Here is a 14,441-nt window from a genome sequence, read left to right on the forward strand (position 1 = left end):
GCGGAGCCCGTTTAGTGGGGAGATTGCAAACAGGAGTATCTAAGTTAGGGGCGAGAAACCTTGGGGGCCCCCGTATCTTGCTGGACTTCTGCTCACATCACTCTAGACAATGCTGGCTGCGGCTGATGGCAGCAGGAGTCCAGCAAGATTGGGGGGGGCACACAATTATTCCCCACCCCTGCTCTAAGTTATCACGAAATATCTTATTTCCTAGGGTTGCTTTTCAAATGAAAATGGCACTTTGGAGTAGCTGCCCAGCCCCACACGCATGATCTGCACACCCACAGCAGTGGAGACTCATGCGCCGAACACCCTGCTCTGAAATCAAGGCCGGGGGGGGGGGGGAGGAGGCAGCCGAGGAGCAGCCTGGGTTGAAGGCCAGCTGTCACTCAGCCGCCAAGCTGTTCGCATTCAGCTCCGATTCATCCTATTCAAGCCTGCATTTGGGCTTGGGGTGGGGGAAGAGAGGTGCTTCTGCAAAGCACAGGGACTTTCTACATCTAGACCTCTCTGCCTGCCAGGGAGTTTTTGAGCAACAGGGAAAGCTGGCCATGTCTCTGTGCAACCCACTGCTTGGACTACAGGTTACTACTACCAAAGCCTGAACCTTGCAGGATTGCAGGGCACTGATTTGGGGTGGGGTGGGGTGCTGTGCCGCTCCCCGCAGCTCCTTTGCCCACGCCTCCGGAGAACTGCGTCTTAAAAGGTTGAGCCAACCAGCAGCGCATCAGCAGCTACACAGGCAGCAGTAGTGAATCAAGGCAGAGAAAGGAAGATTTCGCTCTCAGAACGTACAAAAAGGCGGGGCAGTGATTTCTGACGGCGACAAAGGACTGCAAAATGTGGAGCAAGTAGTTTAAGGAAGTGTCACGAGCGCTGCCTCAGATGCCCCTTTCAATCGCAGAGGGAGAAGACGGGTTTGGGTTCGGAGAGGACTCCTCGAAGCGTTTTTACAATCACCTGCTGAGAGTGGCAGCGGGCACAAATTCACCTCTTCAACATGCAATACCTTTATTTCGAAGAATATTTGAGATGAACACAAAAAACCCGATGCCACCAAAACCCGAGACAGAAATAATAATGGTTAAATGGTGCATCGGAGTCCCTCCCAGATTGCTGAATGAGCTTCAAACAATCAAGATGGCAAAACAGCAGAAATTAAACCCGTTTCCGCAGCTGAAGATGCCACGCTGTACTCCCTTTAACTTGGACAACTACTTTTCCAACATTCTGCTTAAGACAGCCGACCTTTTCTCCAACTTGAGACAAATCTTCTTAAGGCACCAGGTTCCTTATCAAGAAGCCTAGATAGGTAAGGGAAGCAGAACCAGGTTTCTTTTGAGAGGCGACAGCCAAGCAAAGCCTGCCTTGGGAGACGCCAGGAAGTTAACACCTTTTGTCCTTTCGTCCACTCAGTGCTGGCCTGGCCCCCTCTGGACGTGCGCCTTGGAGCATGGACGATGTTTCCAAGGCAGCACGTCAAGGAATGATTTAGTGAGTCACATCATTATCGTCATCTCGGCTTATGCCATCAGGGCCCGTGCAATTTTGCCGCCAGTTACTGTCAATTTGAGAACCCCTGCTTCCAAAGCAAAGAGAGAAAGTAAAGAGGAACACATGTTCTCACAATGATTCATTAGTCAAACACACACACACACACAAAATAAAGGAGACCCTCCCTCTGACTCAGCCGCCTCCAGAATTGGAAACCGGCTCTGGGGTGGGTCTAACTCAGTGCACCAAAATTATCAACTGATTGCTGCATTTCAATTCGGCTGTGATAGCGTCAAGTATTCAAAGCACGTCTCATTTCCTCTGTACACCCAACTTTTTCTGTGCAAAATCATTTAATTAAAAAAAAAAAGTGAGTGAGTGAGAGAAAAGCTTACCCAATCCCCATCTCTGGTTCACCTTTTATAGCCATGAAAACATTCACCAAACAAGCGAAGAATGAGAACCTGTTTCTGTTTCATCATCCATGCCCAGAGGCCAATGCTCTTTCCTGCTGGTTTTTTGAGAGGTGCCTCACTAAGGGTCAGAACAAGCTCCTCCCTTGCTCATTAACACACCAAAAGAAATTAAAAAAAGGCATTTAAAGTGTGGGAAGAAAACAGAAAAAGAAAAGGATCTATTTAGAAGGGGCTGGAGGCAGAAAAGAGCACTGGCTCCTGGATTTTCACATTGCTTGTTGACATAATGATTTAAGCTTACAAAAAGAAAGGTTAAATAGTCATTTCACAATTCCCATTTCTCTCTCTCCCCAGAGTGGAATGTGTCATCCACAAGAGCGGGTCGCCCCCTCTCATTTTAGGAGCAGGAGCCATAAGCAGCCCCTGCCCTCGGAATCACGTAGGAACATCCTTTGCTGTGATTGGGTCTCCTCCGGGTGCCACCGTTCCAAAAAAGCTGGGTTTCGGCTGCCCTCTTCATGCCAGGACGCACAGGCATACCCACCCCAAACACAAGGCTTGTTCATGAAATTAAAGAGAAGAAGGGAGGGGGAATCGGCGCAGACTTCACCACCACACAGTTCAAGCAGGGTTAGGAAGGCTGAACACAACATTTCCAATTGGGGAACAAACACAGAGGAAAGCCACCTTCATCTACTAGAGCCGAGCATGGAGGCAAACACTGAGTTCGTTTGTTGTTTCGATGAAAGGAGATCTCGATTATTTCCTCTAGAGGGAAGCAGAGCTACTCGGAATGGACCCGCACGGAAGGGTTATACGCCTGACAAAACAGTTCTTGGAAACGGCCGGTCTCCGTCCCCCACCCCAAAGGTTATCCCACAGAAGAGTGCCGCTTGCCGCAACGTAATCCTGCCGGAAAGGTGAAGGAGGTTTTGCAGCTTTGCTCTCCAGAGCAGCTCAGACAGGGTGGGCTGGAAGGCAGGCTCCTCCTCCGTTGAGTGGAGCCAGCATCTGCTGCTTCAACATCTGGTTTGGCCATGTGGAAGCCACAACAGGGGTGGGTGGGAGGAGAGGAGGAAGTGAATGGAAGGATAATATAACCTACATAGAATAGTCGTGTTTTCACTGTGTGATTACCGCCACCAAGGCCCCTTACTTAAAGCAGCTGATTCGTTCTAGCCACACACAAAAAACCCCTCTTGTGTGGCTGGGTCCACGGAGAGCGGGCCACGCTGTCCTCAGCGTAACCTGAAGATGTGTTCCGGCAATTGTGTGGCTTCAGAGACGCCCCTGGCGCCCGTCTGTGGTTTTTTGGGTGTCTCCCTGGAGAGTTCTGGGTGGCATGGACCCATGCTTGGTCTGGAAGCATCATGCTGGTTCAGGACATGTTCGCGGCGGTTCAGCCCCTGCCCAGCCACCTGCGCATCCATGAGAGAGAGGCGGGGCAAGAAGGGTCCGTCCCTCTGCAAGGCTGCCAGGCTTCGTTGCCACCCAAAGTGGGTCAAATTTTAGTTCCGTGGTGATGGCTGAAGTGTATTTACATTGGGGGGGGGGCTGCGTTCACAGAGCCCCTGCAGGCGGTGGGCCGGATTTCTTCTCTCCCGCCTCCACGTCTAGTCAATCGGAGCTGGGCTTTCGTAGCGAGAAGGGGCGGATGTTGAAGTGCTTGCTCAGCTGGCTCACCTGGGAGGGGGAGAAAGCAGAGGTAGAGAGAACGGGCAAGGTGAGGGGAGTGTTGTTGCTGGAAAGCAGACCCCTGACCGTGGTCCCCTCCCCTCCAAGCCCCATCCTTCCTTCTCCTCTGCCTGCCTTCAAGTTCTACATATACCGTATTTTTCGCTCTATTAGACGCACCGGACCATAAGACGCACCTAGTTTTTAGGGGAGGAAAACAGTAAATAAGAAAGCAACGCAAAGCATCCTGAGCTAAGAGGGAGCGCTCCTCCATCTTTGCACAGGAGGTTTTGCAAGGGCTAATCCTGAAGCCAGGAGAGCAAGCGGGAATGGCGTGCACTGATCCCTCTTGCCCCCCTGGCTTCAGTGAAAGCAAGCCTACTGGCTTTCCCTCCACCTCCCTCAAGAGCCGCGAGCTCTTTAAAGGGAGCATGGCTCTTGGGGGCTCTTCTGGGAGGTGGGGGAAGGGACAGAGCCGCTCTTCTGGCTTCTGGGACAGCCCCTGCGGAGGCTCCGCACGGCTAAACAAGAAGCCAGGACAGCCAGCGGATCGCTGCGATCCCGCTAGCTGTCCTGGCTTCTTGCTTGGCCGTGCACAGCCTCTCCCGGGCAAGGGGAGCCTTCACCCCTGCCTGGGAGAGGCTGCGTATGGCTAAGGCTCCCCCAAGAGCCGCGCTCCTTTTAAAGAGCGCACGGAGCATGTGTGCGGCTCTTGGGGGCTTTTCCCTAAGGAGGGGGAAGGGCATCAGCCTTCCTCTCCCTTTTCCCTCCTAGGGGCAGATTCTAGCCAATATGAAAGCGATGGATTCGGATTGGTTGGCCCAGAACTACATGGGCAGGAAGTCTAAGGTAAGGGGCTGATGTTGGGAGTTTCACTGTGAACGTGCGTCCTCCTCCTTTATAGCCTCCCCTTTGCCTTGCCTGCAAAATGGAAAGGGCCTGGGGCAGAGGCAACATCGTTGAGGAGGAGATGGTTGGAGCTGGATCAGTGGCTCCCAAACCTTTCCCACTTGGAAAGTGCCGAGAACACAGAATGTAGGAAGAGGATGCTGGATCAAGCCCACAGCCCATTCTAACACTTCTATCACCTTCCCTCCCTCTTGCTCAACTGCTAAGAAGAAGGGATAAGACAGCAAGCAGAAGAAGTTAATATGTTATAAACCAGAAGGGGAAGTCGGGGGGCAGGGGATAATTGGTAATTTATTTTGTCAGATGTGATTATGTCAAAAATGTAAAACCCAATAAAACCTGAAGGAGCGTCTCCACCCCTATCATTCTGCCTGGACACTGAGATTCAGCGCCGAGGGCCTTCTGACAGTTCCCTCACTACGAGAAGCCAAGTTACAGGGAACCAGGCAGAGGGCCTTCTCGGTGGTGGCACCTGCCCTGTGGAACGCCCTCCCACCAGATGTCAAAGAGAAGAACAACTATTTGACTTTTAGAAGACATCTGAAGGCAGCCCTCTTCAGGGAAGCTTTTAACGCTTGACCGACTATTGTATTTTACCATTTTGTTGGAAGCCACCCAGAGTGGCTGGGGAAACCCAGCCAGATGGGCGGGGTATAAATAAATTTATAATAATTATTATATATTAAAAAATTGAAAAGAAAAAAAGAAAAAAGAAGATGGGCTGAGTCTAGAGGTGAAGCCGCCCAGGGTCTGTTGCGGCAGAAACGTCGAGACTCTGGCAGCATTTTGACCTCTGCCTGCCAAACCAGCACCGGGTCCTTTGTCGAGGCTGAGCTGAAGGGCTGCCACAGCAAATGAGGCCAGCCCCCAGCTCAGCCTGCCTCAGAAGCGCTGCTGCTGCAAGTGGCTCATCCCGGAGAACAAACCTCAGGTGAGCCCAGGCCGCCGAGAAGAGATGGGAGGCTTTGGCTGGGCTCTGCGGCAAACTGCCGCAGGCAAGGCCGGCACTGAGGATCCTTTGCAGGGCGCTCTGTGCCACACAGGGACACGGGTGGTGCTGTGGGTTAAACCACAGAGCCTGGGACATGCTGATCAGGTCAGCAGTTCGAATCCCCGCGATGGGGTGAGCTTCCGTTGCTCCTGCCAACCTAGCAGTTCGAAAGCACGTCAAAGTGCAAATAGATAAATAGGTACCACTCTGGTGGGAAGGTAAACAGTGTTTCCGTGCGCTGCTCTGGTTCGCCAGAAGCGGCTTAGTCCTGCTGGCCACATGACCCGGAAGCTGTACGCCGGCTCCCTTGGCCAATAAAGCGAGATGAGCGCCGCAACCCCAGAGTCAGCCACGACTGGACCTGATGGTCAGGGGTCCCTTTACCTTTGCCACACACACGTGCCACCGGATCACTTACCACGCCGACTCCATAATGGATGTGTGCCAAGGTGATGAAGGTGGTGAGCAGGTAGAGGAGGAAGGTTTCGCTCTCCGGCAAGACGCCGGTCAGCACCACGAAGATGACCAGGGCCAACGGGAAGAGCAGCCAGTTGAGAGGCTGGCAGCGGGTGCTGCTCATCTGGCAGACGATCAGGCGGCACTGGGGGGAGAGGAGGAACAGCTGGTAAGGAAGGACCAGGATGGGAGGAGAGGCCCTCCACCAACAGCCGCTCCAATCCATCCAGGGCCATTTCCTGGAGCACCGCTGAGGGAGCCGCTCTAGAACTTCACTGCTCCAGAGGCACCGCTCTAGGGCTTCTGGCAGAACTCTACTGCTGCAGCGCGGAAGGATCCTCTGTAACAGAGACTCAGTCCCACACATGGGCAGGAATCCAAGGGCAACGCTGGAGGGCAGGCAGCCCAAAATGCAAACCCCTGCTGGCGTGGAGATGCTTTCTGCACAAGCAAACCCATATAGTCGGCAAGGGGACTCTGGGACCCTCCTGGCTTTGAGGCTCTCCTCCTTGCCCCTTGAGCTAACTCCCCAGTTCAGGGAACCTGGAAAGTTAGACCAATGATATGGAAGTTTTTTTCCTTAAAAAAAAAAAAAAAGAGGGGCTGGCTTTTCCTAAAAAAGCTTCTTTCCTTAAAAAGATTCACATTTGTTTTGGCAAGGGAATTTGGCAAAGGGATTTGTTTTGGCAAAGAGATAACAGAATTCACGGGGTTAAAGCTGACCGAAAGTCCAGAGGTAGCATTATTTTGAATTTACGAGGGGTTGGAAGGTTCGCAGGCTGTGAAGGACTTGCTCACAAATTTATTGACAGCTCCATGAATTATTGTATCTGGGAAGTGGAAGGGGCAAACGGAATATAAAATGGAAGAATGGTATAAAGAGGTCTGGAATATAGCTATGAATGATAACTTAACATGTGCCGTTAAAGTAAGATGGGGAATATGCAAGAGAAATGATTTTGAGGAGATATGGAGGGTGTTTGTAGAATTTGCACTGTTAAAATGGAAAGGGGTCAAACCATTGCAAGAGGTGTTGAAATTTTGGGAGGTTGGATAGTTACAATGGAATGGTCTTGGTGGTGGTGGGTGCACATTTTTATTATTATTTATGTATGATTATTACTTTGTCAAAAAAAGAAATTAAATTAATTTTTTTACAAAAGATTCACAGCAGTTCAGTCGGCAGAGTATGGGACTCTTAATCTCAGGGTGGTTCAATCCCCACGTTGCGCAAAAAGATTCCTGCATTGCAGGGCGGTCAGACTAGATGGCACTCATGGTCCCTTCCAACTCTACAGTTCTCTGAGTCTATTATCCTATGATCCTCAGCAGACAGCCTTCCAGGGGCCATTGCACCACATGACTCCTATCTATGTATTTCATAAAAATTCAGACACTGCTTGATTTGGGGGGTGAGGGTGGGACAGACCTCAAAGTGGTTGGTTTACAAAAAGATAGACCAATACAGTGGTACCTCTGGATGCGAACGGGATCCGTTCCGGAGCCCCATTCGCATCCAGAGTAGAATGCAACCTGTGACTGCGCGGGTCGCAATTCACCGCTTCTGTGCATGCGCGTGACGTCATTTGGAGCGTCTGCGCATGCGGTGAAACCCGGAAGTAACATGTTCTGTTAATTCCGGGTCACCGCGAAGCGTGACCTGAAAACGCTCAACCTGAAGCGTATTTAACCCGAGGTATGACTGTAAAATCGGGGGGGGGGGGGGAGAGAATACATCAATGCTTTAAAAAACAACTTAAAATAGTGAAACAGTTGAAAAATCACATCCACCTGCCTATCGTCCAGGTAGGCTTGTCTAAACAGTAATATTTTTAGCAGGTGCCAAAAAGTACAGCGACGGAGCTGGTTGATATCAACAGGCAGGGAGTTCCTAAGGTTAGGTGCTGCCGCCCTCAATGCTCTGTGGGTCTCATGTGGCGCCTCTAGCAGTGCCCATTCCGTTGATCAAATCAGTGGCACATGCAGGGCAAAGCAGTCTCCTGGGTGAACTCTTGCGCAAGGAGGTTAGAGTCCAGCCACATGGAAGCCAGAAGTTTCGACGAGCGCATCTCACCATTGGAGGAGGAACTGATTACAGCTCAAAGACGTAAGGGGGGAAATGCTGGAGGAGGGTTGTGGAGCAGGGCCAGAGAGGAGCGTGGCCAAGGGAGATTGCTGAGGGCCGGGTAAAGAGGGCTGGAGGGCCACACCCCGAGGCAAGGCGGCTTTGCTCCTGCCCTGCCAAGCCCCTCTGCGCAGGCGTCTCTGCAGCAGAAGGAACTTACGGAAATGTTGGCGAAGGCTGTGCCGACCATGAAGTAGAAGAGGCGGGGCTGGGTCTCCAGGATCTGCGTGGGTGAGTGGAAGATCCAAATGGTGCAGAGGATGAAGAGGAGGACCGGCGAGAGGAAGGGCAACATCGCCTCATAGAAGGAGTGGTGCTTCAGGGTGTTGCTTCTGTAGGCTCTGAAAGGCGGGAGAGGCGTCAGCAAAAGGTCGCCCGCAGGAGCTTTGCTGGTCGAGAGCTGGTGAGGCTCGTTGGACAACAAAACCCCCAGCCTTTAGTGTCACCAGCCCAGTCCTGTGGAACTCTCTGCCACTGGAGACTGAGCAGGGGCCTTCTGTGCCAACTTTTAAACATCTGCTGAAAACTTTTCTATTCTGCCAGGAAATCACAAAGGCATCCATCCACAATGGTTAACTGATGTCCGTTTTTAACTTGGTACGGCACCGCTTTGATTTTTTAAAATGACACAGCGGTATACAACTCTTTTAAGAAATAAAATTTTCAAAAGGGGGGTGGGTCTTGAAAGGCAGCTGGGAGCACCATCAGACTAACTCTGAAGGAGGCAGAACCTGATATAGTTCTTCCAACGGGGTCTCATCTGCAAGGCTGAAGTGTGGCCAGCAAAAGGAAGATTGGGGCTGAGAAGCAGAGCCCCCTCCACCGGGATCAGGCCAGCCCCATCAGACCTTCTCTCCCCTCAAAGGTCACCTGGGGCAGCCAGTGCCTCGGGCTGCCTCAGTGGGAGAGACAGAAAAGCAGCAGGACTTATACGACCAGCTTTTCCGGAGGTCCAGTTCCTCCACCGGGCACCTCCTGCCCCTGAACTGGGCCAGCTGGTCATTAGAGGAACAACTATTTAGAATTCGGTGCCTTGGTTTTCCTTTTCCTCTTCCCTCCCTGTCCCTTTCTCCTTGCGTGTCGTGGGTTTTTGGGGAGGGCAGTATAATTCTGCGAGACAGTCTCATTTTGATAGTACGTAAGCTACTCTGTGGGGACGCGGGTGGCGCTGTGGGTTAAACCACAGAGCCTAGGGCTTGCTGATCAGAAGGTCAGCGGTTCAAATCCCCGCGACAGGGTGAGCTCCCGTTGCTCGGTCCCTGCTCCTGCCAACCTAGCAGTTCAAAAGCACGCCAAAGTGCAAGTAGATAAATAGGTACCGCTGCGGCAGGAAGGTAAATGGCGTTTCCGTGCGCTGCTCTGGTTCGCCAGAAGCGGCTTAGTCCTGCTGGCCACATGACCCGGAAGCTGTACGCCGGCTCCCTCTGCCAATAAAGCGAGATGAGCGCCGCAACTCCAGAATCGGCCACGACTGGACCTAATGGTCAGGGGTCCCTTTACTTTTAAGCCACAATGGGAGCCTTCCTGGCTGAAAGGCGGGGCACAAAATCCTCAAAATAAATAAAATAAAATACATATAGGAGGCCAGGCTTTGTCCAAGAGGCCTGGCCTAGCTGTTTCAGAGAGAGGGCCCAGCCAATCTCTCTGCTCCATAGTCTCAAAAGCAAAGGCTTGCCCCTGGCACCACTCGTGCCCACTTTGTTTTCTCAAAACTCTCCCCACTGGGGGAGACACTGAGTGGCGCTGACACCCCAGCAGAACTGGGGCAGCCAACCCCATGGGGCACTGACAACCGAGCTCAGACAGGACTTACTTGTAGTAGTTCAGCAGGCTCATGGGGAGGGTCACAGTCAGCGCGCAACCTAAGGGAGAGAGAGGAGGGCCAGATTACGACTCAGAGCACGCGTTTCCCTTCACACAAAGACAGACTCTGCCACACAGCAAAGCCTGTTCCACAACCCTCACTCGGATTTGTAACAGCAACTTGAGGCAGGGGATGTGAGTGTCTCCGAAAAGGGGGGAGCAGGTGCTGGTGAAGAAGGAAGCTTTTGCTGGGCTGGCTCAACAGCTGCAATTCCTACAGTGCTGGCCATTTCTATCATTCATGGAAGAATGCATTTGCTTCCTTCTGTTCTGTTAAGACTCAGCATGTTGTGCATTCACCAGGACCACCGTGCAGAGGTGAGTTGTCTTGAGGAACAAAAGGCAGGCTATAAAAATAAATGCAGTGGAACCTCAGTTCTCGAACCGCTCCGTTCTCGAATGTTTTGGTTCCTGAATGTTGAAAACCCAGAAGTGCTCTGGTTTTTGAATGTTCCTTGGAAGCCTAATGTCCGACGCAGCTTCCGATCTGCAAAAAAGCCTAGCTGTCAGCCAATCGGAAGCTGCGCCTCAGAATTCGAAAGTTTTGGAAGTCGAACGTCTTTCCGGAGAGGATTATGTTTGACTTCCGAGGTTCCCTCCCTGCGAGAAGCCAAGTTACAGGGAACCAGGCGGAGGGCCTTCTCGGTAGTGGCGCCCGCCCTGTGGAATGCTCTTCCATTATATATCAAGGAAATAAGCAACTATCTGACTTTTAGAAGACATCTGAAGGCAGCCCTGTTCAGGGAAGTTTTTAATGTTTGATGTTTTATTGTGCTTTTAATATTCTGTTGGGAGCTGCCCAAAGTGGCTGGGGAAACCCAGCCAGATGAGCAGGGTACAAATAAAATCATCATCATTTTATGCTTTGTGGCTTAGTCATTATTTTGCATTTTAGTTTATAGGAATCAGAGTTGGAAGAAACCCCCATGGTCATCTAGTTCAGGCAAACTTGGCCCTCCAGCTGTTTTGGGACTACAATTCCCATCATTCCTGGCCACTGGTCCTGTTAGCTAGGAATGATGGGAGTTGTAGTCCTAAAACAGCTGGAGGGCTGAGTTTGGGGATGCCTGACCTAGTCCAACCCCCTGCAATACACACTCCATGTAACCTTACCCAGGACCTTAAGATGAAAGACCAAGAAAAAGCAAACAGCAAATGAAAAGCTAGGCAGATATTTTACTAACATTGTAATTATACAACAAATTTGCCCCAGACCGGCCTCAATGAAATCTTGCCACTATCCACAAATCTAGAATACCTCACTGATCTTAAATAGGGTCTAAAATTCTGGAGCAAGCAGTTCCTAATTGTGACCCAGTCTGTGTACTCCAAAGAAAGGAATGGGGGAAGCACATGGCAAACAAAAGAAAACATAGAAAGGCGAACATGGGATTATGGCACTGTATATTAGGAAATTTTAAAATACAGGCTTTCAGAGGAAGCTCCTTACCAAAGATCATTACAGTGAATAGGTCTCTATACAAGAAATTGAAGAGGAAAGGATTGTACCAGGCCTCCACTCCCACAATAGACGTCACAATGTACACGATGGAAATGGTCTGAAAAGCAATCAGAGAGAGAGAGAGAGAGGCAGAATTGAAGCATCTGGAAAGACTCATCCGGCCAGCTGGTGTTTGGATAGAATGGCTTAGCGATCAGAAAGCTCTTAGCCACGTTAGGACACTGCCCAAAGGAGCCCGGGCTTATGCCCCTGGGGTGGAAAAACAGACCTTGCAAAGCCATTTCCCCCTCTCCATCCCAGCCTGTCCCTACAGATGCATTCCCAGGGGCAACTGCTGGTTGCAAACAGCAGACCCACAAACCTGCTCAGCTTGAAGCTCCCCTGGGATGTGGCAGCTGAGCCTGGTGGGAGCTGAAGCCTGAAAAATCTTGAGGATGCCAGCTTAACCAAGGCTGGGAGAGTCACCCGCAGCCTCAGCTGGAAGATGGGGATTGTACTGGTCTGTATCACAGGTTTGCTCTTGCAAAGGCCGGCAATACAACGTGAAGTGGTCTCTGAACAGGCAGACAGACACACACTTATTTATAAAGGTGCTAGGAACCAGCCAGCCACTCCTTTCAGTTTTTGCTTTTGGTAAGAGGTTGTTTGTAACCTGATTCAGCCCACTTTCCACCACCAGACATGGAGGGGAGAAAGTGGGGCAGGAAACTAGGATTCAAATCTCTGCTCAGTCACAAAGCCCACTTCCTGGCGACCTCATGGGTAAAAAAGGTAAAGGTAAAGGGACCCCTGACCATTAGGTCCAGGCGTGACCGACTCTGGGGTTGCGGCGCTCATCTCGCTTTATTGGCCGAGGGAGCCAGTGTACAGCTTCCGGGTCATGTGGCCAGCAGGACTAAGCAGCGCACGGAAATGCCGTTTACCTTCCCGCTGGGGGTGGTGAGTCTTCAATATTCTATTTTTGTATTTTTAACTAAAACCCTTCCCTGGAAAAGGCTAGTTTTTGAATGACAACTGGTTTGGGAAAAGTATGGGGTGGATGCCTTGATTGGATTTTATCTGGACAGAATGGACTGGACATCTGCATCTGCGTGTAATGGGAGGATTCTTGGACTGATTTGGCAGAAATACCAGCCTGTGAAGAGACGCTGCGAACCTATATAGGGGAATCCTGGACATAAAACCACACAGAAACATATTGTTTGATTTATCTCGCTTGTTTTAAGAACTCAGAGGCTGTGGAAAATAATGAGGATTAACATCAGAACGACTTATGGGAACCATCGGAAATGAATATGAGAAGATGTATGAGACGATCAGATCCCCTTCGACCTCAGAGCATGGTGAAGTCTCCCTGAAAAAATTGGCATAAAATTTGGATTGCTTAATTATTGAATAATTTGTATAAGTCAGAATATATTATGTGATTTGATTAGAATGTTAAAATGGGAAATTTAATAAATATTGTTTTAAAAAAATATATTGGTCCTGAGCTTTTTGAAGGAAGAGATCATATAGAGCTGGAAGGGACCCCAAGGGTCATCTAGTCCAACCCCCTGCAATGCAAGCAAAGCATCCCGGACAGATGGCCCTCCAACCTCTGCTTAAAAACCTCCAAGAAAGGCGTAAATGTCTTTCTGCTTAGAAGGGATTTGAGTCCGAAGTATCAGCGCTCTGTGGGAGCGAAGTCCCATGGGCAATTTGCACAGCCTGTAAAAGTTACTGTATTTTCCCATGTATAAGACTAGGTTTTTCCCCTAAAAAATAATGTCAGAAATTAGGGGGTGTCTTATACAAGGATGCATCTGTCCCCCCCCCATTTTCTTAAATCTGAGTCCCCCCAAATACATGGGGGCTTCTTATAGACAGAAAAATATGGTAACTCCCATGAGAGAGGGAGGGATCTGAATTCACACGAGTCTTAAGAACATAAGAAGAGTTTTGTTGGATCAGGCCCAAACAGGCCCATCTGGTCCAGAATCCTCTTCTCACAGGGGCCAATGAGATGCTCCAAAGCAGGCCTAGGCAAACTCGGCAGGAGTTGACGTCTCAAAACATCTGGAGGGCTGGGTTTGCCTGTGCCTGCTCCAAAGGGAAATCTATCTGCAAGCAAGACCAGGGTACCACAGCACACTCTCCCCTCCCAGTATATCTGAAGGAGCGTCTCCATCCCCATCGTTTTACCCAGACACTGAGGTCCAGCTCCGAGGGCCTTCTGGCCGTTCCCTCGTTGCGAGAAGCCAAGTTGCAGGGAACCAGACAGAGGGCCTTCTCGGTGGTGGCGCCCGCCCTGTGGAACGCCCTCTCTACCAGACTTTTAGAAGACATATGAAGGCAGCGCTCTTTAGGGAAGCTTTGAATGTTTGATGTATTACGATATTTTAATATTTTGTTGGAAGCCGCCCAGAGTGGCTGGGGAAACCCAGGCAGATGGGCAGGGTATTATTATTATTACTAATAATAACAACAACTTTTGCAGTTCTCAGGAACTGGTATTTGGAAGCACTGCTGCCTCCAGAACAGAGCTATCAATAGCCCTCTCCTCCTCCATGAATTGGCCTCATCCTCTTTTAAAGCCATCCAAGTTGGTGGCCATCCTTGCCTCTTGTGGGAGGATAATTTAACTATGAGCTGTCTCAAAAACACACAACCAAAGGTGGACAGGAAGAGGGACACGTCAAGCTGCTTCTTCCCTTTTGATTCAGGAACGAAATTTGCCCCAAGAGTCTTATGTTCCCACCTGCAAAATCTATTGACCAACGCAGGTACGACCCCCCCTTCTCCCCCCCCCCAGTGCAATTTACGGGACAGCATTGCACAGAGGTCTCTGCTCAGCCAAGTCCAAGTCAACAAAACCTCTCCGACTGGCTGTGTGAGGAGGCAAACATCCGGGGGCAAAGGGCCCTTCCAAGGCTCCAGCGTGGTGAGCGGCTGTTCAGAAAGCGATCCATGGCCGTGGGCTGGGGAGGGGAGGGGAAGGACAGCTGGGAAATGATTGCCCAGAGGTATTTTTCCTGCCAAGAGGGAGAGAAGGCAGAAGCTGCACCCCTG

The 14,441-nt window shown here is 50.7% G+C and overlaps 1 protein-coding gene across 1 annotated transcript in view; it reads right to left on the reverse strand.

Annotated features, from left to right (window-relative positions):
• Window positions 1-994: 994 nt before the first annotated feature.
• SELENOI (selenoprotein I) overlaps window positions 995-14,441 on the reverse strand; it is a 52,585-nt gene continuing 39,138 nt past the window's right edge. The window contains exons 6-10 of the mRNA XM_081904255.1: window positions 11,379-11,487; window positions 9,879-9,927; window positions 8,226-8,406; window positions 5,903-6,085; window positions 995-3,593 (exon numbers count right to left, since the gene is read on the reverse strand). Coding sequence (XP_081760381.1) covers window positions 3,471-3,593; window positions 5,903-6,085; window positions 8,226-8,406; window positions 9,879-9,927; window positions 11,379-11,487 — 645 coding nt within the window. The 3' untranslated portion in view covers window positions 995-3,470. The remainder of the gene's footprint in view (window positions 3,594-5,902; window positions 6,086-8,225; window positions 8,407-9,878; window positions 9,928-11,378; window positions 11,488-14,441) is intronic.

Source organism: Podarcis melisellensis (assembly GCF_964234715.1).
Source record: "Podarcis melisellensis genome assembly, chromosome: 3".
Taxonomy (NCBI): domain Eukaryota; kingdom Metazoa; phylum Chordata; class Lepidosauria; order Squamata; family Lacertidae; genus Podarcis; species Podarcis melisellensis.